The 23076-nt window shown below is 47.4% G+C and overlaps 5 protein-coding genes across 5 annotated transcripts in view; 4 read left to right on the top strand and 1 right to left on the bottom strand.

Moving 5' to 3' along the window:
• Positions 1 to 533, bottom strand: part of MGYG_03999 (hypothetical protein) — a gene marked incomplete at both ends in the record, with an annotated part of 1752 nt that extends 1219 nt beyond the window's left edge. The window contains one exon of the mRNA XM_003173779.1: positions 168 to 533. Within this exon, the coding sequence (XP_003173827.1) occupies positions 168 to 533 (366 nt within the window). The remainder of the gene's footprint in view (positions 1 to 167) is intronic.
• Positions 534 to 3585: 3052 nt separating this feature from the next.
• Positions 3586 to 11584, top strand: MGYG_03998 (WD repeat and FYVE domain-containing protein 3; the record flags this gene model as incomplete). Its single annotated transcript, XM_003173778.1, has 8 exons — positions 3586 to 6073; positions 6145 to 6515; positions 6579 to 7035; positions 7121 to 10459; positions 10521 to 10681; positions 10742 to 11047; positions 11105 to 11317; positions 11390 to 11584. 8 exons carry the CDS (start codon positions 3586 to 3588, stop codon positions 11582 to 11584), a joined length of 7530 nt encoding a protein of 2509 aa, XP_003173826.1.
• Positions 11585 to 14674: 3090 nt separating this feature from the next.
• Positions 14675 to 16138, top strand: MGYG_03996 (transaldolase; the record flags this gene model as incomplete). The annotated part of the gene is made up of 6 exons (XM_003173777.1): positions 14675 to 14713; positions 14776 to 14794; positions 14932 to 15146; positions 15222 to 15386; positions 15445 to 15825; positions 15902 to 16138. The coding sequence occupies 6 exons, from the start codon at positions 14675 to 14677 to the stop codon at positions 16136 to 16138; spliced, it is 1056 nt and encodes a 351-aa protein (XP_003173825.1).
• Positions 16139 to 16980: 842 nt separating this feature from the next.
• On the top strand, positions 16981 to 17835 carry MGYG_03995 (superoxide dismutase; the record flags this gene model as incomplete). Its single annotated transcript, XM_003173776.1, has 4 exons — positions 16981 to 16993; positions 17218 to 17397; positions 17507 to 17658; positions 17719 to 17835. 4 exons carry the CDS (start codon positions 16981 to 16983, stop codon positions 17833 to 17835), a joined length of 462 nt encoding a protein of 153 aa, XP_003173824.1.
• A 2178-nt stretch (positions 17836 to 20013) lies between these two features.
• MGYG_03994 (hypothetical protein) lies at positions 20014 to 22729 on the top strand (the record flags this gene model as incomplete). The annotated part of the gene is made up of 5 exons (XM_003173775.1): positions 20014 to 21226; positions 21348 to 21414; positions 21479 to 21595; positions 21704 to 21829; positions 22074 to 22729. 5 exons carry the CDS (start codon positions 20014 to 20016, stop codon positions 22600 to 22602), a joined length of 2052 nt encoding a protein of 683 aa, XP_003173823.1. The 3' UTR covers positions 22603 to 22729.
• Positions 22730 to 23076: the final 347 nt, after the last annotated feature.

The raw sequence follows: 23076 nt of genomic DNA, 5'->3' as shown, positions 1-23076 counted from the left end.
CGTTTTCAGTGGAAGCACTGAGGGTGTGGACTTCAGAGTCCCGTTCAATGTATTCAACCTGTATATTCCTGTCAGTATGCAGGCAGAAAAAGAAAAGAGAAAAGAAGAATCTGGGGGTGGCTGGTAGCTCTGGAAGAGCTCTCTCAGCCTTGGGGGGTGAAACTGACGTCAGGATGTCTGCGGACTTGCTCGATGACCTCTTCGTCGAAGTGGCCAGAGTAGCCGAGAAGGCCACCGGCAAGATCAAATGTGTGCTTCAAGCCATTAAAGGCCTCGTTCTTGAATGTGAACTGGTTGCGTTTCTTCATACGCTTGGACTCGACAGAGGTGTGAATGTCCTGGACCCAGGTCTGGTGAGCTAGAGCCGAGGTAGAGGAGACACCCTTCTTGAAGACCACTATGTACGAATCCGGGATATCTTTGGCGTTTGTAGAGGAGAGGATAGGAGCAGCATTCTGGTGGATGGAGTCAACGATCATGGGGGAGGCGTATGCCAGGACAGGCAACACCGAGAGGCTGAGGAGGCCCTTCATGGTGACGACAAGGGCGAGGTCAAGGACGGGGAGGTAAGAATGAGAAGCTCGAGAGAAGGAGAGCAGACAGACTAGAGATAAAAGTGTGATGGAAGACCCCGATGAAGGTGATGATGAGTGAAAGAGCAAAAGAAGCAGAAGAGAAGCTGGTGATGAGAAGAAGAAGAGAAGATGACGAGGAGGAGGAGGTTGGAGGTCGACAGATGAAGTCCCGGCGGCCGGAGCGGATGATGTAAGATCCTCGCGCTGACTCATCAAATCACGTCACATGCCTTGCTCTATAAGTGGAGTCGAGCTTATGTAAGGTTTGGCTGGGGTCACGTTGTTTCTTTCTTGCTCGCAAAAAGAAGCTCGTGATAACCAGTGACTCGGCCCATATTACGCCCTGGACGGAGTAGTTACGTGAGAGGCAGCGCTCGTGATGAGAAGTCTAGCTACAGGGACGCTCAAGGTGACGACGGCCTTGTTCAACATTCGTGAGCTTCCGTGCCTGGGAGAGCTCCAGCAGCTCCAGCTTTTGCTCGCTAGCTAGCTCCGCAGGGATCGCCGGAGAAAATACTAGTGCCCGACTGCAGGCCAGATGTGACTCCAGCCAAAAACCCTCTGGGCAAGGCTGCCATGCCAACAGTGGAGATAATCCATGCCCGGGTGCTCCCCTTGTGACGGAGAGTCGCCTCTGCCGACTTCGCTCATCTTGGAAGAGCCGGTGAAGTGCAGAAGACCGTGTGAGGCATCTCAGACCCCAGCACTGGCGAGGGCCGGTGGGAAATGGCTGAAACCGCCACCGTCTGGCGCGTCGCTACCAACTAGTCACTTAGCTAACTCTAGGCTTAAAGAACCGCTAGGATGATGGTCCAAAGCAGCTCTGTAAGCTACCGGCAGGTGACACCAGACAGGGAACAGGCGGCAAGGTTCTTCTTGCCGCATCTGGTGCCTAGAACTGATGGTGCCTTCCGTGAACAAGCTCAGAGATGGTACGGAGTAGATTGTGCCTTCTTCCCACCGTGGGTTGCTCTATCATATATCGAAGCACCTACTCCGTACCAGCGGTAGTCAACAAGACACACCAGTCCCCTTGATATGAATGACGGTTGCTTATATAAACTAATCACGTGATAGACTTTGGCGCCAAGACATATCGCGTCACTCCAAGCATCTAGTGACTGTACCATTATCAACGTCACCAACAAGGCATATCTACTTTTCAGCTCCAGCATTATCTGCTATCTTTCAGTCCCTAAAACATCTTTTCATGCTCCTTACAGAGTTTCCGTTTGTATACTTTCTCCCTACTGCTCCACCCCGATAGCTTGAACTCTTCTGTCAGTCGATTTTTTCACCAACTAAGATCACCATGTCTCAACTCTTAATATTTTATTTCTGCAAAATAATAATAGTTACGGGCAAAGTCTTCCATACGACACGGATGATGGCATCAAATACGAAACTGCAGGAAAGGGCTTATAATTGTTCCTTCCATCAATAGCGTCTAGTATATTCTGCCCTCTCTATCAGCGGAGTCAGAAGCCTATCAAGATGTCCTGGGCCATAAGGGACAAAAGGCCTAATACCCCAAGGATACCTTGGATAATGTGTGCGAGTTCCAACAAGATATTTGGGTAACTTCTTGTTATATATCCCTTGCTATTCTCGAGTTTATTCTTGGTAAGCCCAGGCCATTGGCGTCTTCAATGGACCAAATTGGTACGACTACCTCAAGAGAGGGCTGCAGCTGGACAATTGTCTGACATTCAGCAGTCGGCTCGAAGTGCTAAACTCCATCGCTAATGACGGTATGGCCGTCTGTGTGTTCTTGGAGGACATTGATACCAATGCCCATCATCTCGCACCCCGTCATGTTCGCCTCCAAACAGCTCTCTCCGGTGGAAACCCGATACGGCTCAACCGAGCTGGAATGTGGAGCTCTGTACCCACATTGTACTCGATGACTTTGTCACAGGTGAAATATCTATCGATAAAGTGAGGGTAGGAGAGCTCCTACAAAACACCAGAGTAGCAGAACTAGCTCCTCTTTAGAAGAATGGCACAGGGCTTTGTAGAGCATTCTCAATACAAGTCGCTTCACGTATCGACTGTAGCGATTACCCGTCCTCGTTTATATTTGCGGAACTCGATGGCCATCGAGTATGTTTTAATGCCGGCGAGGTCATAATTGATTCATCCGCAAGGAAGACTTTTTAATGCAAGATGGAAAGCCAATCCCTGCCTATCTCCTCGTCTGGCATGTGGAACTTGACGGAAGTAAATGATGACTTAGTTCTATCATTTCAGGTATGTCGATTCTCTCTCGAGCAAACCTTTAGTGAATGAATAATACCCCAATATATATATATATATGTAGGCTTGTCGAAGAGTATGGTCAAACTCTGTCGGATGAACTGGAGACGGGCTGCTTAGAGGGTTTAAGGATGCTCGATTGGTCTCAGAATCTTAATGGAAGTGAGTTATTTTATGGGATAAGTGCCTGGAGGAGGTTGAAAAGTCGGTTGTTTCATCTTCAAGTAGTCTCCTGAGAGGTGTCCTGAGGGAATCTAACCCTGTTGATGAACGGTGCATACAGAATAGTATCCATATTAAAGTATTCGTCGCAGTAATTTTCTCGTGTACTCTATCTATCTCTATCGTTATCACTCTTTCTACTTAACGTCCATATACTGTATATGATCAAAGGCCGAACAAAGAATCAACGGCTCTGATAAGGCCCAGGCCCAGTTTTCGTCACGTGATAAGTTTCGCCGCGCGGGAGTAAGTCGAGGAAAGACATCCGCCGGGCCAGCTTCAAGGGTGAATTCGCACTCGTTAATGGGCGACAGAGTACTCTACTGGAGAGGTACCGTCTTGCGTATCCTTTGATTTTACACGGCCTAGTCACTATCAGTGGCAGAGAGAGAAACGTTCCATGACCCAGATTTCTCTCTTTCTACTCCCACTAGACACACCTACCTCTCACGACCAAGAATGCCCGGTTGCATCACGCGATGAGACTGATAGCTGGTAGCTGCAGACCTTACACACTGCATATCCGCCCAAGATGAGCGGCGCGCAAACTCGTCCGAGAGTGTCATCGTCCACCATCTCGTTAGAAAGACTGACTCCAATCCTCCAGCCCGCAATTGACGGCCTAGCCAGCTGCCGCCGTAACCCTCCAGCGTCTATCGAAGAAGCGTCCGGAGCCACCGAACATATCCTTTTAATACGTCATACGCTTATCGATGACCACCAGCCTCAAGAAGCAAAGAGCCTTTTCCGTCAGCTCAAAGGGTTCGAAAATGTCTTAGGCCTCTTAGCCTATTTGGCAGATCTATACAATCCAGACACGACGGGGGACGCGGACGGGAAACTACTTCTGTCAATTGTCAAAGATTCCTTAGGCATAGTTGCGGAAAGCTTGAAGGATGACCCAGGGAACAAACGATATTTCGGCAAACGTGATAATGGAGGAGGAATTGTGGCGTATGAACGGATACTCTCAGGCCTAGCCGTCAAACTGAGTAGCACCCAGGATGCAGAGCTCTTTTATGGTGGCCTTTTGGCTGCTGGCTTGGGGCAGGAAACCATGTCACAGTTCTTCACGACTGTTAGAAAAAAGGCAGAGGACTCTGGTTCAAACAACCTGCTTTCACTCTCCGAGTTGGTCAACCGTACTTTGGGAAATGGAGAGGTTGTAGAAAATCCAGAATTTTTTGGGGCCTTATTGCGATTATGGCTGGCACAAACCGTTGAACAGGAGACCTATCCAATCCTTCGGCTTTCGGTCCCACTATGTCTTACTCGTCTTGCTTCATTATCCCAACGGAATTGCCTTGCTCTTCATTCCACAGGAATCCTCTCTCCGCTCTTAACCCTCGTAACAGTTCCCGAACGGTCAAAGGATGAACTAGAAGCATACCTGAAATTGGCCACAATTTTATGCCAGCATGGAGTTAACTCCCTACAGGATGCTATACAACTCTACCAAAAGGCGCAAAAAGTACCACAGGTTTCCAGGTTTCTGTTAGATGCGTTGAAGTCTTCAAAAAGCCCTCCTTGCGTACACTTCGACCTTTCTTCCCATGGATACAGTTCAATTGAGCTGCCAACCTTAGGGAGGCCATTTCCATCTATCACCTCTAGTGGTTATACTCTAACCATCTGGGCAAGGGTTGACAAATTTGAACCAGACACCCATACTACACTGTTTGGTGCCTATGATGCTTCACAGACATGCTTCGTTTTAGTCTACCTTGAGAAGGACACTCATAACCTTATATTGCAAACCTCAATTAAAGGTATCAGACCCAGTGTTCGTTTCAAGGCCACCAAGTTCCTACCTGGCCAATGGTACCATATTTGCATTGTGCATAAACGGCCCAAAACACTGTCTTTATCTCGTGCACTTCTCTTTGTAAATGGTGAATTTGCAGAACAGCTCAAAGCGGACTACCCAGTTGTACCAAAAGCTCGTCCGAACCAAAAACATCCCCAAATCCAAGCGTTTTTAGGAACCCCTCGGGACCTTGCTGTTAGAGTCGGGAAAGGCATATCTTCCTCGAAATGGTCACTCGCCTCTGCTATCCTGTTTGATGAAGCGTTCAATGATGACCTTATCGCTGTGCTTTGCCATCTTGGGCCTAGATATTATGGAAACTTTCAGGATTGTCTAGGCTCTTTTCAGACATATAGGGCGTCTGCGACCTTGAATCTACGCAATGAGAACCTTCATGCTGGCAAGGAGGATCAGTCAGACATTGTTTCCGTCATTAGACAGAAAGGTAGCATTTTGATTCCTGAAAACTCTGTCCTGCTCAATATATCGCCTACTTCGGTCATGGATGATGATGACACTAATAATATTGATGAATCACAACTGGTGAAATCACTCTCAAAAAGCGCTGGCAAGTCTTTAACCCAACTTACCAAAGTTAAGGGAAATTCTGTGGTTATCAATGGAGCCGTTCCCGCAATTAATGACGCCTTAACACAACCTCATGGTGTTGCAATACTTACAGGGGATCCTGTTGTTATAGTTCCGCAATCCTTAGATGATGTGAGTTGGCGAATTGGTGGCTGTGCGGGCGTCCACCTCAGTTTAGTTGAAGCAGCAACTGCCCGCGAATCACTTCGTCTTGCCCTAGAGCTGCTCTTTGAGGCTGTACAGGACAACTGGAGAAATAGTGAGGCCATGGAAAAGGAGAATGGATATGGTATACTCGCCATGCTTCTACGAGAAAAGCTCGGGTTTGCATCACCTGTCCAGAGTTCGCCGTTGAAAACAAGTACGGTGTGCAACACTACGCAAGAACGGAATGAGGCATCTATGGAGCTTTTGATACCCATCCTTAGATTCGTAGGGTACGATTTTGAGAACCCGAAAAAATCTTTAATAATAAATCCACTGGCATACCGGATCCTACTAATTGACCTGGATATATGGAGACAAGCTGATTTACCATTGCTGGAGATATACTATTCCCAGTTCCGAACTTTCTGCCTGGAGAGCCAATATCACAGGTTCAATTCAAAACGGCTATCCAGAATGCGTATGTTCTCATCACCCTCACCCTTAGTCCTTTCCCAGTAGGTGTAAGATATGCTAATTTTGTATATGCAGGTGTAATAAAAAGGCTTATAGAGGCCCTGAAGGCAGAAATTTTCACAGCAGCAACTTTGAAGCTATTCGTGGCGGCATTCAAAAGTCTAGTGGGCGCTTGTATGACCGCAGAAGTCCTTCGTTCTGTATCGCTTTTCATTACGTTCTCTATACACTCGGCAAAGCAGCGCGTGAACCAAGCCAACAAAAACAAAACTACTCGCCTTGACATACGGTCCCGGCGACCAGGAAATTTGCACACTGATCATGTCCCCGGTTACATTTCAAAGGAACAAATTGGGGTGGAAATTTTGCGAGTTTTCACCGAGGTCTTTTGCAACAGCGAAGATACTGTCAGTATTCAAAAATTTGCGAGGACAGTCACTAATAAGGTAAATCATAACTTTCATTGCAACTCACATTGGAATTTACAGCTTACCATGTCTCGTTTCTAGTGGCTCTTATATCTCCTCTCAGAAGATAACCCAGACGTAGTGATATTGGTCACGATGATTTTATCTCGTCTGTTTATCGTCCATGGCACTGCTTATACCAAAAAATTTGCAGAGAAGACAGGTGGATTTGTGGTGATGCGCCATCGTCTTAAAAGATGGTGGAACTTAGCGCCATTGTGGCCACTATGTTTCTCAATTCTCTTCGGCCTGGATCCAGGTTTGATTAACTTGGATAGAAATTCCGGCCCCTCAGACCTTCAGCGGTTATTGTCGTCCCCTGAGACTCTCAAAGTGTCATTTCCAGAGGTTCTCCCTGTTATTACAGGAATGCTCCAGCTTGGCTTGAAAGCAACAGTGATGCCTAGGGGTAGCTCCCCGTCTATCCATCCAGAGGATGATGACAGTGTATATGTGGTTCGTCCTAGAGCGGATTCGGGGAGCAGCTCATTGCGTTCAGGTTTGTTTTATGCAATATTCTACCATTCCCTGCCTCGTAATAGTGTCCAATTTTGTTATACTGGAAAACTAACTAATTGACACAGAAGCTACCACCGCTGGGCCTGTATCTTCAGACCAGGACATTTTAAAGGCAGTTGTTGATTTTCTGGCTCGTATACATGAGAAGTCTCAAAATTTTCGAGATTTTACAGTGACATCCAATTATGTCGAAGAACTCCTGCGTGCTTTATACCCTGTAGTGGTTGGCTCCGATATAGTTAATGCGGGCTTTGAACTAGAGTCCAATTCAGAAGGGCTCAGATTTGGTGGTGACATGGTTACGATTCAACCGCTTCAAGGCGCGAGACCTATTGTGCGCACTAGCACAGTTGAGGGGACAGATACTCAAGGTAATGAGCGTGAGCTTCACCGGTCATCATCGTTTATTCTGGTATCCTCGAATAAATCGAAATATTCCCCTTCTCCTGCCCGGTTACAACAGATTGTAACGCCTGTGCACGATGCCGCAAGCCCCCACCCAACTAATCCTGTGGCCAACGATATCCTTGATATTCTTCTAGCTGTTTACACAGACCAGCTGTTCGGGCGCAAGGAGTTTCCAGGCTTGCTATTATTTGCCCGGATCCCTCCTGGATTTGTGGAACACCAGATATTTTTCGAGTCCTGGATTCTTAAGAATCTACTTGCACATCTAGAAGCAAAGATTTCGAAGCATAAGAAAATACTTATCGAACCCCGTGTGCTGAACAATCTGTCTCGGCTGCTCTCCTATGTAGCTGACGCCGTTTACGGTGGATGGTTCATTGATGGAGCAATAGCTACGTTGAACTTTATTGGTCCCGTTCTCGAATATTTACAGGAGCCAGATATTGCTTCTTTGAAAAGTGTCCGGCTTTGTAGCCAGACAATTGCAGGCATTCGCTCGACAGTGTTTCGGACCGTACTCCTACGGCTTTCTGCAGCCGAAGGGCAAAACGCTTACTCCTTTCTACAGCAGCTCACATACTGGCAAACAGTCCTTTTATCTCATGAAGAATCTCCCAACGAGCAACTGCAGCTAATATATTATTTATTATATTCCAAAATTGTGACGGAGAAAGAAGATGTGCGCGTGGCAGCAGCTGGGTTGTGGAGAATCACCCTCGTGCAAAAACCGTCAGAAACCTCTGCCATCCTTGGTCAGGCCACCCCGTCGCTCCATAGGCGGCTTTCCCTAGGCTTCCAGAAACTTGTAGGGATGGACGATGATAGCTTCCTTCATTGGATTGATGACCAGCGGGATGACCTCGACTGCTTCTTCTTTGGTGCTTTGTGCAAGGGCTGGGAAAGTTTCGTCCGTGATGAGAATACTAAGACTCAAGAAACGGCGCGTATAAGAGCATCGAAAAGAAAGGACAAATTAAGGCAATGGACGCAGATCGAGTCAGTAAATGAAGAGATCCTGCGTAAGCATGGTATCACCTTCGGACATTGGACAGCCAATATATCCGTGTCGGAAGGTTTAAAGCATCAACGAGCAGTCCAAGATCAACAAGACGATTTTAATTTCATGGCCTCTGCTTTTTCCAGGATGTTCACAAATTTGAGGCGCGAAAATGGCTTCCTAGCCACCCAAACCAAGAATAACTGGCGTCTAGATCAGACAGAGGGGCGCAGTAGAATGCGTTTACGGGTAACGCCAGATGATTCAACTGGCAAACGGGATTACCAGCCAAAAAGAAAAGTTGCCAATGATACCCCTGAAATAAAATTGGATGTTCGCACACGTACTGCGTCAAATAGTGATATCATTACTCTGTCACCATCTACTATTGTGCCTGATTCTGTCGACACAGAATCTCTTGATAACGAGGCCGAAGATAAATCAGCCACCGAGGATAGCTTTGAGTTGATAGATGAGCCAACCGGTAATGACCCTTACGAAGATAAGAATCGTAAAGTGATGAAAAATCTTCAACGAGGCGATCAAGTACAATATGTTTGCAATATCTCCCGCATTATTGGACTGGAGGCCTGCGAAGGTCTTTTGATACTCGGAAAAATCAGCCTCTATATAATGGATAATTTTTTCCAGCGCGCCGACTGCGAGATTGTCCATGTGTCCCAAGCGCATCCTGAGGAAAGAGATCCTTACGTCCGCGTGATTTCTGGCAGAGAGTCTGATGATCGGAAACACAATAACGGGGCCCATAGATCTCGAAGCTGGATTTGGGCCGACGTTGTTAGTGTGTCGAAGCGCCAATTTCTCTTCCGTGACGTTGCCTTGGAAATATTCTTCTCTGACGGGCGAAGTTACTTACTTACCCTCATCTCAGCTAAGTTACGCAACGAGCTATACAACGAGTTGACGTCTCGGGCACCTCAAACGCAAGGGAACAGCAGTTCAACAGAAGACTCGTGGCGCTTTGAAACTTTGCGCAGTGAAGGGAACAACTCACAATTCTTTGGATCAAAACTTGTAAACGTCTTCAGCCAGATGCCTTCACACCCAGCAACACGGAAGTGGCTGAAGGGCGAGATGTCAAATTTCCATTATCTGATGCTCGTCAATACACTTGCAGGCCGAACTTTCAATGACTTGACTCAATACCCTGTATTTCCGTGGGTGCTTGCTGATTATACCAGTGAAGAACTCGATCTTACAAACCCAAGAACTTTCCGCGACCTTTCGAAACCTATGGGATGTCAGACGATAACGCGCGAGGCAGATTTCAGGAGCAGATATCAGTCATTTGCAGAAATGGGTGACGAAAACGCTCCGCCCTTTCACTACGGGACTCACTATTCTTCTGCTATGATTGTGTGTTCATACCTGATACGACTCCAGCCATTTGTAAAATCTTATCTACTCCTACAAGGTGGAACATTTGATCATGCTGATCGCCTGTTTTTCTCGATTCCCGATGCGTGGAACTCTGCATCACGGCTGAATATGACCGATGTTCGAGAGTTGATACCTGAGTTTTTCTACTTGCCAGAATTCCTGTCAAACTCCAATAACTATGACTTTGGGATACGACAGAGTACAGGCCAATCTATTGACTCTGTGGAGCTTCCTCCATGGGCAAAAGGAGATCCAAAGATTTTTATAGCTAAACATCGTGAGGCGCTTGAAAGCCCGTTTGTTACCCGCAATTTACATCAGTGGATTGACTTGATCTTCGGTACTAAACAACGAGGCGAAGCGGCCCTTGAAGCCGTTAATGTTTTTCACCATTTGTCTTACCGTGGCGCCAAGGACCTTGACAGCATTGAAGACCCCATGGAGAGATTAGCAACCATAGGAATTATTCACAACTTTGGCCAGACTCCCCATCAGGTATTTCATAAACACCATCCAGGCCGGGAAGAGATCCAAAACAAACCTATTCGCCTAGATAGCTCTGCAGATTCATTAACCCGTCTACCATTTACTCTATTAGGTATGATTATATCTCAGACACCTTCCCCTATACTTTATTCTAATTTAGCCTCTACCGTTAGATATTCAAGAGCGAGTGTCTTCCCTGTCTTTCTCAGTAAAGCAAGACCGCCTCCTATGTGCAGCAGCATTTCGGCTTAACATCCCCCCAGCATATGACCGATATATGGAGTGGGGATTCTCGGATGGCAGCGTCCGTTTTTATGCAGCCGAGTCAAGAAAGGTACAGCATACGCTCCTTAATAAGGATAAAATGAACCCTAATACTAATTTACATTCATAGTTAATTGGCCACTTCGAACATGTCCACATCGGCCAGCTTTCTTCTGCGATTTTTGCCGATTCCCAGACCTTGATTACTGCTGGCACCGATTGCACCATAGCCGTCTGGTCATTCACATCAACATCTCGATCTGTTGATCTCCTGCCAAAAGCCTCCCTTTTTGGTCATAGGTCACCTGTCACCGTCCTTGCTGTTTCAAGGTCATTTAGCACGATTTTATCTGCTTCTAAGGATGGTCAAGTCATGCTATGGGATCTTAATCGACTAGAGTTTTTAAGAGAATTATCAACTGGACCACCAGTTAGCGTAAGATACAGCCCCCGAGCCATTGGTTGCTACCTTTTGACTGACTCACCATTCCAGTGCGCCCGGATCAATGATGTAACAGGAAATATTGCTGTTTGCCGTGGCAATATGGTGTGCCTTTTTACTTTGAACGGTACTCTTCTTCTCGAAAGGCCTGTTTGCGAACAGTCAGACGATAATGTCCTCTCCTGTGCTTTCTATGAAGGGGCTGGCAATGAGTGGTTAGAACGCGAACTATTTTTCACAGGCCATCGGAAGGGTCTAGTAAATGTAAGTCACCGATTTAGACACAGCTTTATTCTCTATGCTACTAATAATAGCTACTAATGTGATACTGAATAGATATGGAGCAAGTGCATCAGAAATGGGGTGTTTGAGCTGGATCTCATTCGTCAGCTTCACCACGTAAACACTTCGCGTGGCGATGGAGCAGCAGCTCTTGCAGGAATCACATGTGTTCTTCCCCTCTCACATGTTGTATATACGGGTGATGAATCGGGGCAAGTTTATGAGTGGAATTGTGTGCAGCGTCATTAGAGACTCAAGCAAGGAAATTACTGGTTGACATTCTGTTTAACTTATAGACGATTATGATTATGATAAGGATCTGTTGTTCAAAGCATACTTGGCTAGACTGTGAGGATATTACAGCAGCGCCGGTCAGCTCTCAATTTCGGGCAAGAGACGCCTGGATTTAACAATTTAAAAGAATCCACGGTGATTTCCCGGGCTTCAGCGATGGAGCTGCATTTGTCTCTGGCATTTGATTGTATACGGAAGGAGCAGACCACCCCTAGGACGGAGCACTGCAGCAAAGGCGAGTTATGGCAGCAATGGCAAAACAGTGGAAGCCGGTAATGCATCTTATAAATTTTTAAAATTATTCTTTCCCCATATACCCTAGAACAATGAGCTCTGATGTTGTGTTCCAGCACATCAGTTTCTATATTCGCTGGATCTAAAAATATTGCAATCCAGACCCGCTTTACCGCACCATTTAGCGCCAAAAGTAAACTCAACTACGCGCGGAAACTCCACATTGGCCGCATAACGCGCGGCCCGTTGGCCAGGTTGACTGCAAGTCAATCCAAGTTGCACTCGGGAACGGTTGCGGCTCCTTAGCTCAAAAATACTGCATTCCCGGCATGGATAGTTAGTGGTTAGTTATAACCCTAGCACAAACTTCACTAAGCCTGAAGTGAAGGTTGAATGGTGGAATTTTTGCTGCTCATCCGGCACTCTCCCCGATTTTCAGAAATAGCCTAATCTGGATGGATCATACCATATATATCAATTGTTGGCGGCAGCTACTCATCAACTGCCGCAGCCAACAGCCTAACTATGGTGTTCTGGAAAATGTCAATAAAATAAAACAACCTAGGGTTGGATGGTTGTAGTGACATTTGGGCAGGCACAATCACTTGTTTAAGTACTAGAAAGCCTCCTTTTCCAGCCCTAACTAATGCCATTTTGGCCCCCAAGTTCCTGATACCCAAGCGCCATCGCATAACAATGAGGTTCCTTTTCTTAACCCTCGTCCACTTAATGTGGTATCAAGGCGGATTTAAACTAAGTCCCATCTACCCCAATGATACCCACTGGTGTTAAGGGCAAAGGAATAAATTATGTTGCTTTCCTGCTTGTTCCGGAAAATTTGCTACCCAAAACGACAGTATCTATCGTGTCTCCTACTTCCCATTGATATTCAAAAGAGTTTTCTATTGGCAACATCGGTAAAATCGTGGATTATATGATTTATGTGACCAATGATCTCCACAATCAGGTATTAAACTCCCTCTTCTAGCCCGTATCAACTCGAATATTTCTGATCAGTACTAATAGCTATTAATGGGATGCTCAGAATCCATTATCACAGCCTGGGTGCCCTTTTGGAATGTATCTTCACAACATTATTAATTTGACAAAGACAATCAATATACTGTCCATGATAAGTGGGACAGAATATTATAGTTCATTCTGCCATGATGGAGAAACAGACTTACAGTACGCAATTAGTCTCGGGAACGTTACCATCCGCTAAAGATTCCTCAGAGGATGAGCTCAAGGGGAGCGCTGTTGGTTTCACTGGAAAAACTACTAGCATTTAGAAGGGCTTGTTTATGAATCCCATAACGTAAGTCTCCCTCCCGACATGAAAGCAGCCTCTACTTTAAGCATCAGGCTTCAAGTGTGAGATAGTCGATCCGCCCAGAGAAGTATTTAGGTGTGTAGATGATGCATATGACGGCTAGCTGTTTGATGATCAGCTTTACTGTGTGTGTTCTCCAAAGTGCAAGGCGTGGACATACGCGAGCATATCTCATAGACCAGGACGTTACGACTCCAGGGTCCATCTGCATGCCGGTATGCAGTCCTGCCATGGCTTTTAGATCATGGCGAGGGATCTCCATTGGTGTCTGACTGCCTCGAAACTGCCAAGGAAATCCAGGCCAATATTACTACATTTTGGGAAGAGAAAATGCAATTGGAACCCAACACAAAATTAACGACCATGGGACCTGCAAATTTGGTCTCAAACGCAAAGGAAGATCCGGAAGTATCAACTTTTTCGTTGGAGAGCAGGGTGTGATATATATCATCAACGATTCAATCAAACAGTTTGAAGAGTTAGGAAGAGTTGCCCCCAACGGAACCATGGCATGTAGAGGGACTTTCAAGAGGCAGGCCGTTGAGTGGGGGGTATGCATAAGTAGGACTGCGGCCAACTACTCCCGTTGACCCCATTCTATACTTCCCCCCACGGCTAGGCCTGGATGTACGGAGTACTGACCGATGTTTATAATGTAGCTTGCTTTCCCGAGATATAGTCCTAAGCACTTGAACGCTTCGTTACGCATCCATTGTGGTGCAGCTAGCTGGGATGTCTGCAAATGCTAATGTTTCCAAATAGTGGTTGATCACAGAACTGTAACTAGCGAATCAAACATCGAGCCGTTCACTTCACCGCTTGCATTAAGTTTTGAGCCTTCACTTGTGTTTTCTATAACCTAGCCCTTTGTTAAAGTAACAGGAATATGTTTGCTGATGAGACACATTCATTTGGTCATTTGACACCCATGGTGACCGTATGCGGCTCCTCTCGGAGTCACTAATGGAACCAATGGACGGACTAGCTCGGCAAGAGCTGAAGAGGGTATCCGTGAAGAGTCTGATGACCACTATACCATTGACTTGATGATAACACAGCCCCTGAGACTTTGGCATAACGCTAAGCAGCTACCAAACTCTCAGCTGTCCAGTGGTTAGATGTGCAACGTCGCAGCCTTTTTATATCCCAAATAAGCGCGGCGGAAGCTCAACCGAAACGCTTTCCGCGGGGTTACGCCCGAGAGCAGGCCTGCCCCACCAAGGGAAAAAGACCGCGGGCTGCTTAGTGATCCAACCAGCCAAAGGGAGCTTGCCACCTCTGTCGGCGTTAGGTTTATATGAACCACGGCGCCCGCTTCAGGAGTCCATCTTCATTCCAACTTCGATTTCATCGAGACATCATCAATTCTTCATCTTCACCCTTCGCAGTAACAGCCGGACTGACCTGCTGAATCTACTCCGAAACCTTCCGCGACCATACGTAACAGACAAGTTGGCAGCACTACACATTCCAGCAAGATGTCTACTTCCCTTGATCAATTGAAGGCCTCTGGCACGGTAAGTTTGGTTGCCTTTCTTGCAATTCGCCTCCATGGAAGCCCTGGCTGATGATAGAGTAGACTGTCGTTTGCGACTCCGGTAAGACTCGAGTGGCTTGATATGACGAGAGATGAGTGATGAGGGGCCGGATGAGGGGCATCATCCGGGTGAAGAAGATATACAGGCTAACGTGAAGCTGTTGGGCGAATACAGGAGACTTTGCAAGTAAGTTACAGCTACGAAAGTCGTACAGCTTGAAGCAAGTCCGCAGTTCAAGTTGTTGATGTTGAACCCGGCACATCCGTGGCTGACAAGGGCTCTCCATCTTTTAGCTATCGGCAAATACAAGCCTCAGGATGCTACCACCAACCCTTCCCTTATCCTCGCTGCTTCCAAGAAGCCAGAGTACGCCAAGTTGATGGATGCTGCCATTGAGTATGGCAAGCAGACCGTATGTTTGAAGCTGGCCTACTTGACTTGTCTACGGATGATAAGATGGGAATACGCTGGCTAACCGCTATGACAGGGCTCCAACATTGATGAACAAGTCGACGCCGCTTTGGACAGACTACTCGTCGAGTTCGGAAAGGAAATCCTCGCCATCATTCCAGGAAAGGTCTCTACCGAGGTTGATGCCCACTACTCGTTCGACACTCAGGCTTCCGTCGACAAGGCCCTCCGCATCATCAAGGTATGCTCCAACTCTATATAAAGCGGGTAATTGGGGGCCAAGTACTTACTGTATACAGCTCTACGAGTCCGTCGGTATCAGCAAGGACAGAATCTTGATCAAGGTTGCTTCTACTTGGGAAGGTATCCAGGCTGCCCGCATCTTGCAGTCCCAAGGCATTAACTGCAACTTGACCCTCATGTTCTCCCTGGTCCAGGCCATCGCCGCCGCCGAGGCCGGTGCCTACCTTATCTCCCCCTTTGTCGGCCGAATCCTCGACTGGTACAAGGCTGCCATGAAGCGAGAGTACACCGCCCAAGAGGACCCAGGTGTCAAGAGCGTGCAGAGCATCTTCAACTACTACAAGAAGCACGGCTACAAGACCATTGTCATGGGTGCCTCGTTCAGAAACACCGGTGAAATCACTGAGCTTGCTGGATGCGACTACCTGACCATCTCCGTATGTCCCCTCCACTACCCCCCTCAGAGTTGAAGCAAATTAAAAAAAGAAAAATACTAACGGAAAGTATCAATAGCCCAACCTCCTTGAAGAGCTCTACAACTCCAACGCCGCTGTGCCCAAGAAGCTCGACCCAGCCGGTGCCGCTAGCCTCGACATCCCCAAGCGCAGCTACTTGGAAAACGAGGCACTTTTCCGCTTCGATTTCAACGAGGAGCAGATGGCCGTCGAGAAGCTCCGAGAAGGTATCTCCAAGTTCGCTGCTGATGCCGTCACCCTCAAGGGTATCCTTAAGGAGAAGATCCAGGCCTAGGTATTTAGGGTTTCCTAAATTGGCATCTTCTTTGTCCGTTCCTTGTTTTATGCTCTTCCATCGTAACTACGCAACGATGACAAATTGACATGAGACTGCAGCGATTATTACGAAAACGCCTTCACCCTCTTTGCGTTCCGTCCTTTAAAAACCCTTAAATATATGTATCTAGTTAGCTAAGTATGAAACCCCTCGATAGAAATGAACAGCTTGCAGCAGCAACCAGAAATAACCAATCAGAGCCTTCTTCAGCAAGTAAAGAAACCTTAAATGTCAATCACGTGTTGTTATTGAGGAATGAATTAGTCATCATGAGGGGCAACTTATTACGTCATCGGTGATAGTAGCAGAAAAAAATAAAACAAGAAAAGCTGGTGATGAAGTAGAAGGAGATGGAGTTGAAGACGATGAGGATGAAGACGTAGATAGATGTGATTAACACGTAGATAAATGTTAGTAGATGGAAGCCATAAGCAATTGCCAATAGTGATGCCGTTTTCAAGCAGCTATGGCGAGCCAAAAGGCCCGACCGAGGGTAGCATCAAGTTCGGCCGCAGGGAGCGTACGGAGTAAGGAGAGGACGAGAATGAAAGACAAGGGCGAGGCCGGGTTGTTTACATGTCCACCCCCACCATCGGCCAGTTTCTGCTTACGAGGGGAAACAAACAAGGCCTTGCCTGGCTTTTCCCTCGTCTGCCATTCCTTCCGCCCTCCGTCTTTTTCGTCTTCTCGTCTCTCTCATTCTCGTCCCATCAACCGAACATCTGTACAAACGAACAACCACCCGAAGCACCAAAAAAGGATAAACAAAACACACTTCTTAAAAGAAACACTCCTCCACAATGGTCAAAGCAGGTGAGCTAAGCAACGTCACATCTCCCGCCGCCTCCATCCCTGTCGCCCTGGTGAGAGAATTTGAGCAGGACTGCCAGCCGCCTCTCGCACGTCCAGTGGTGCCTGCCTGCCGCTGCTCTGCTCTGCCGCCGTGTCTATCAAGGTAGCTCGGGGGTGGAGGACGAGGCAGGGCTATAAATACCTTTAGGTTCCTGCTGTTTGCTGACGCCTTCTTGCTTGTGTAGTTGCTGTCGTGCGTGGTGACTCCAACGTCAAGGGCACCGTCACTTTCGAGCAGGAGTCGGAGTCCTCGCCCACCATCATCAAATGGAACATCACGGGCCATGATGCCAACGCCCAGCGTGGCTTCCACATCCACCAGTTCGGTGACAACACCAACGGCTGCACCTCTGCCGGTCCTCACTGTAGGTCATGACAGCCTCTTTCCCAGCTTCTGGGCCATCTATGCATATAGATGGCTTGAGGTCGGGTATAAGCATTCTGATGATATGCAGGTGCTAATATGGAGATCAGACAACCCCTTCAACAAGACCCACGGTGCTCCCACCGATGAGGTCCGCCACGTTGGTGACTTGGGAAACATCAGCACTGATGCTCAGGGCAACGCTGTCGGATCCACCGAAGACAAGCTTATCAAGCTGATCGGTGAACACAGTGTCGTTGGCGTATGTACTCCCCCCCTTTGTGATTGGTAAAGGAAGGCTTGTAGCTAACATGGTGTTTAGCGTACCATTGTCTGCCACGCAGGTACCGACGACCTTGGTAAGGGCGGAAACGAGGAATCCCTGAAGACTGGCAACGCTGGTCCCCGTCCTGCATGCGGTATGCTTGATTTTTTATAAGCTAGCATAGTCGGACATCGCTAACTGGTCTCTTCTAGGCGTCATTGGTATCTCTGCATAGGCACCAAATCCACTTGCATGAACGCTTGCTCCGTGCGTGTACTCTGTACCTGTCTAGAACCGGGGAGAGGAAAAAACTCATGAAGTTAATACAATATAATTAATGAAATTGATATGATGGCCACCCACCCTTCAGTGCATACTCTTTTATAGCGTAGAGCATGAGCGATAAAAGTTTTGACTACCCGTAGGCGAGTAAATTCTATGCTAGAATTAGGTAGATAACTAGTTAAGCCCTGGCAGCCATCCGGATCTACAATGGAGCTTCTGGATGCTGTTGTCTTCGCCTCTAGCCAGCGGCCAAACAGCTAGTTCGGTGCTTGAAGGAAGATTTCAAGGCGAGAAAAGTTGATGGACGTCGCTAATTACCCGATCTGGACGCCTGCCTGTTTGAGAAATCATGTGCAAAACACTCGACTTCCATCTCTTAATGTCAACTTCCAACGTCAACGTCAACTTCATCAACGTCAGCTCACAATTTCAACTTCCCACCGATTGCGGTGCTTGTCAGGTTAATGTCAGGTACTCCGTAAAATGTCAGTTAATTTAGTTTATGTGGTACGGAGCGCCTGTGCCTGACTGCTATGGCCTAAGCCCATTCTTTGCGGGTTTCGACCTGTGTGAGTTACGCCCCTTGAATAGTCCGATGCACGATCGACGCCCACGCCTCTGCGTCGCGTATCATATCAGATAGCTCACAATGCTTACCGTTTTCCCCTCATAGTCTTTCCCGCATAGCCAGACAGCCGAGGGAGAGTGCTTCGTACCTGGTTGATATCCTTCTTGGACGGGCCGTGGAGATTTTGTTTCGAGAGACGAGAAGGATTTTCAGCTCGACAGACAACGGAACATTCGGCACGGGATGCTCTGCGGCCATCCTGGCATAAAAGACGTTGTACATGCTTAGTAGCGAGGTAAATTGGTTTTTTAATACCTTGGGTGGGAATACGAACCTACTGGACAGATACGCTACTACAGTACGGAGAAGTTACGGGGTTTAACAACTTAAGCCAGCGTCACATGGATCAACAACCATAACGTTGGACAAGGATATCGAAATGGAAATCAGCTCGCCTATTGAGGAGGAACAGAGACCAATCGACTTCCTCTCTGAAAGCTGAATTTAACCAGCCTCAACGCGCCACAAAACCGGGGCGGGAAGCAGCAAGAATTAAAAACTTTATGGCATAATTTCCTCTCATTAAAAATGAACCTCGGGGTTCTTTTGCTCCCGAAGCCGCGCTTAATCCCTTGATTTGCCATCAACCTCACGTTTATATTGGAAAGCGTTACGACGGAGAAGGCGGTCTTTGCTCAAATCCCACACCGGTATCCGCACCTGCACGCTGTTGGAACAGCAATTTTTTTCTTTTTCTCCTTTTTCTGGCCCTGCCCCTCTCAGGCAATCTCTAGGACCCAGTTTGGGTTTTAAGCACCACGGCCGGTGACGGACCAAAATCGGCCCCAAGGCTGGGCCTCGACATGAATCATGAGCACCGGAGTTGTTCTACGGAGTACTCTTGCACTTGCAAGCACTTCTACTCAAATCCAGTTTCTGCATTTGCTTTTTTTGTGCTCGAGCTTGATTGCTTGAATAATAGGTTGAAGTCTCCGCCGTCCATGCTGTCCCAGAATCGCGGGAGCCGGGACTGTCTTTTATTCCTTTCGAGCTCTATTTCTTGTCATACCTTTAGGCTGATCAACTATTGCTAAGGGAGCAAGAGAAGCACGTACTTTCTGGCTGGTGCTCTTTCATGACTTGCAGACATTCAACGTGTTGATGCATGCCTTCGTTAGCAATAAATATATGATTTTATCTTTGTTGTTCTAATCTCTTCAGTTTTTGCTTGAGAAACGGGCCAGGCTGAGCGATCAGCACCCTGACAATATCCCCAGGTATTTTCACGCCTTCGCAAGGACCGCTACGATCCCCAACTCAACGCGGGAAAGGAAGGCCCTGGGTTTCGGCTATCTGAGTGTCCCCGGGGAAGACGGTCTTGCGACAGTTATTTAACCAGTCAATAGCCAGCAGTATAACTATAATCAACTGGACGGGCTGTGCACGATAATAGGGGGAGACAGCTTCCAAAGAATGCGATCACCCTCACAACTGTGGTAATGGACCCGCGCAACGTCCCAATCCCCAGCTTCCCGACTCCCGTGATGGACGGAGACGATGTCTTATATGCGCTTCAAAGACGTCAACAGGCATGGGGTTCTCCGAGAGGAGGTGACGCTCCTCCAAGTTTTACACAACTACATCAACCACCGCTGCAACTGCAACCGGAAGAGCAGTTCTCTCGTTTTTCAGCTGCCCGCCAGCAATTCTCCCTTTCATCCATACACCCACCCATCCAACCAACTCCCGTTCTAGAACCCCCAACTCCTCCGCGACCTCAGGCAGTAGCTCAGGTACCTCTGCCTCCAAAGCGGTCCCCCATAGCACATGGGAGGCGAGAATCGACAAAAAGTACTGGATCAAATTATACGTTGGCATGTCTAAATTGTCGCTCCAAGAAGATCAAGTGCCTGCTTGAAGAGGGAGGCTGCAAGAAATGCAAGAAGCTCGGTATCCCCTGTCCTGGTCCAGAGGTGGACGAACGCAAACGTCCCTCCTCAAAGAGACATATTCGCGAGTTACACCAACGCATCCACGACCTGGAAGTTGCTCTAAAGCAGAGCGAGGCTCTACGCAAAGCCCAGGCACAAAATTTCCATACAATCCGTGGGATTGCCCAGTTCTCACCACCGGAATCTCCGGTATCCTTACTCCGGCAAAAGGTGCCGGATAACATTATTGCACGTCTCTGCGATGGGCGATACCAACTAAACTATGATTCTAACGGACAGCTGCGATATTTTGGCCCGACCTCGAGCTTACACCTGACCGACACGGTGGCAACGTCTATCGTTCGGTCCTGGGGAGAATACCAAGTTAGCCCTAAGATAGAGGTTTGCGAGATCGATGCTGAAACCCAAGATTACTTGCTGAATCTCTACTGGAAATTTCAGCACACCGAGCTTCAAATCCTTCACAAAGATGCATTTCTTCATGATATGGCAACAGGACAGACGAAATTTTACAGCAAGGCACTCTTGTACTGTATCATGTCTTGTGCCGCTCGCATTTCACACAGACCTGAGATCCGTGCGATGGTACTGACGCCTGGACTCTCGGCAACTGATGAACTCCCACCTCTATTCGCTGCTGCTTCAAAGCTAGTTGACGAAGAGTTGAAAAACCCACAAATCACAACGATCCAGTGTTTGCTGCTGTTATCGGTGATTTACTGTGCTTTCTCTCAAGACACAAAGGGCTGGGTTTTGACGGGTATGTTTTATCGACGACAGGCGAAACAGAGGAGAAATAGTTTAACTGACGATCTACTTAGGGACGGCATGTCGGTTGGCTATAGATTTGGGCTTACATCGCGATTGCTCCTCCCACACAGATAAATTTTCTCCAACGGACATTGAGGCACGCTCGATTACATTTTGGGGTTGCGTCATATTCGACAGGTAAGATGACCTGCATTGGCGTGCCCATTCGTTATATATTTGACATTCTAACATGCTTATGTAGATTGTGGTCACTCTACCTTGGTCGCCAGTATTGTTTACGTCTTGATGGAGAAGTGACAGTGCCTCGGCCGGCGGCGACGGCTGCCGTGAGCGGGATGATAGCTACCTGGGAAGCTCGGTTAGCCGATGCATGGAGCAGCTTGCTCGAAATTGTCGGCTTCATCTGTGAATCTTTGTGGGTACCCGCTATCCCGGTCTTGGATTAGACAAGGAGCTAACTAAATAGGAATCAAAATAAATGCACTATGAGTCGGGTCAACGAGCTGGGTGAGCGCCTCAAGACGTGGTATAGCGGACTTGACCCTTCGTTGCAATACCAGAGCAACTCACCACCCTCGGTCTCAGTGATGCAGTATGGCCCTCCCCACTGTTCCGTATCATTTATCACGTTAAACTTACATATAAACAATTTATAGCATGCAATACTGTGCCGCAGTCATCTTATTGTATAGACCTCTCGCAAATTTCGGCATAGAAACCTCAGAGAGGAGCGATTACTCAACCCAATTCCGTCTCATCTGTGTCAAGCATGCCATGGATGCCACTCGATATATGGAAGACTACCGAGCTAACCATGGCAATGCAACCACCCTCAGTGGTATCAGCCTGCACATCATATCGACTGTCTCGACGACGCTTATTGCCGATATAACAGAACGGCGACACGCAGACGTCAGCCGAGAATTCCACTGTTTGATAATATGTGTTCGGACATTGCTCGAGCTAGAACAGACCTACCTTGTTGCTTTGCAAGTCCGAAAAGTTATTGAGGTGGTTATCCGGATATGTAATCTTGAAACCCACGAGTTACAAGTTGCGTCTCTGTTACCTGAGGGGTTCCATATCGGAGCTTCGTTTACACCGACATCGTCTGCTGGCCGGACGGAAAGTTCTCAAGACGAAGACACCAGAGGCACAGAACAAGACTCAGATTCGAGTATCATACTACAACGGTTCCGCGGAGATGCTCCGCCGCCACCCATCACCGATGCCATACAGATGCCGGAACCGCCTTACATGGGGATGGCATACAACCCCTTTCCGCTTCTTGAAGGGATGCAAGTACATCCTCATCCGGCAACGATGGCTGGTGATATACATGTCACCTACCCATGTACTCAATAGTTGTTACGTTTAGCACTCAAAGTCACGATACTGTTTTTTCTCTTATACCTGACGGTGTATGGGCGGGAGGGTTCGGTTTGAGGCGTTTAATTAGCGAGCTGGATAGCATATCGGGGGGCTTATTCTTGTTCTTTCATCCACCCATCCAATTTGGCGGATAGCGGTCAGCCCATGAGAAAATATATTGGTCCTAATTATTCGGCTAGATTCATGTTTTATAGTTCCTTTTCTTTTTTTTCCTTTTCTTTCATTCTTTGTCTCTCCTCTCTAACGACAGATACGTATAATTGTTTTTCTTTTCTTTCTTTTATTCGGGAGGAGTTGTGAGTTCTAATACAAAATACCCCTATTGTATACTTCAAACACCTACCAGGCTAGGCTGTAAAAACATAGCAGTTTATCAAGACAAGATAAGGGTCCAGGTTACCTTAGATGCTGGCATTTCATGGCCTGATGACACCACTTACCAAGACC

Source organism: Nannizzia gypsea, genomic scaffold, assembly GCF_000150975.2.
Source record: "Nannizzia gypsea CBS 118893 supercont1.3 genomic scaffold, whole genome shotgun sequence".
Taxonomy (NCBI): domain Eukaryota; kingdom Fungi; phylum Ascomycota; class Eurotiomycetes; order Onygenales; family Arthrodermataceae; genus Nannizzia; species Nannizzia gypsea.
The sequence above is the reverse complement of the archived record's forward strand: the minus strand, read 5'-3'. Positions and strand labels throughout refer to the sequence as shown.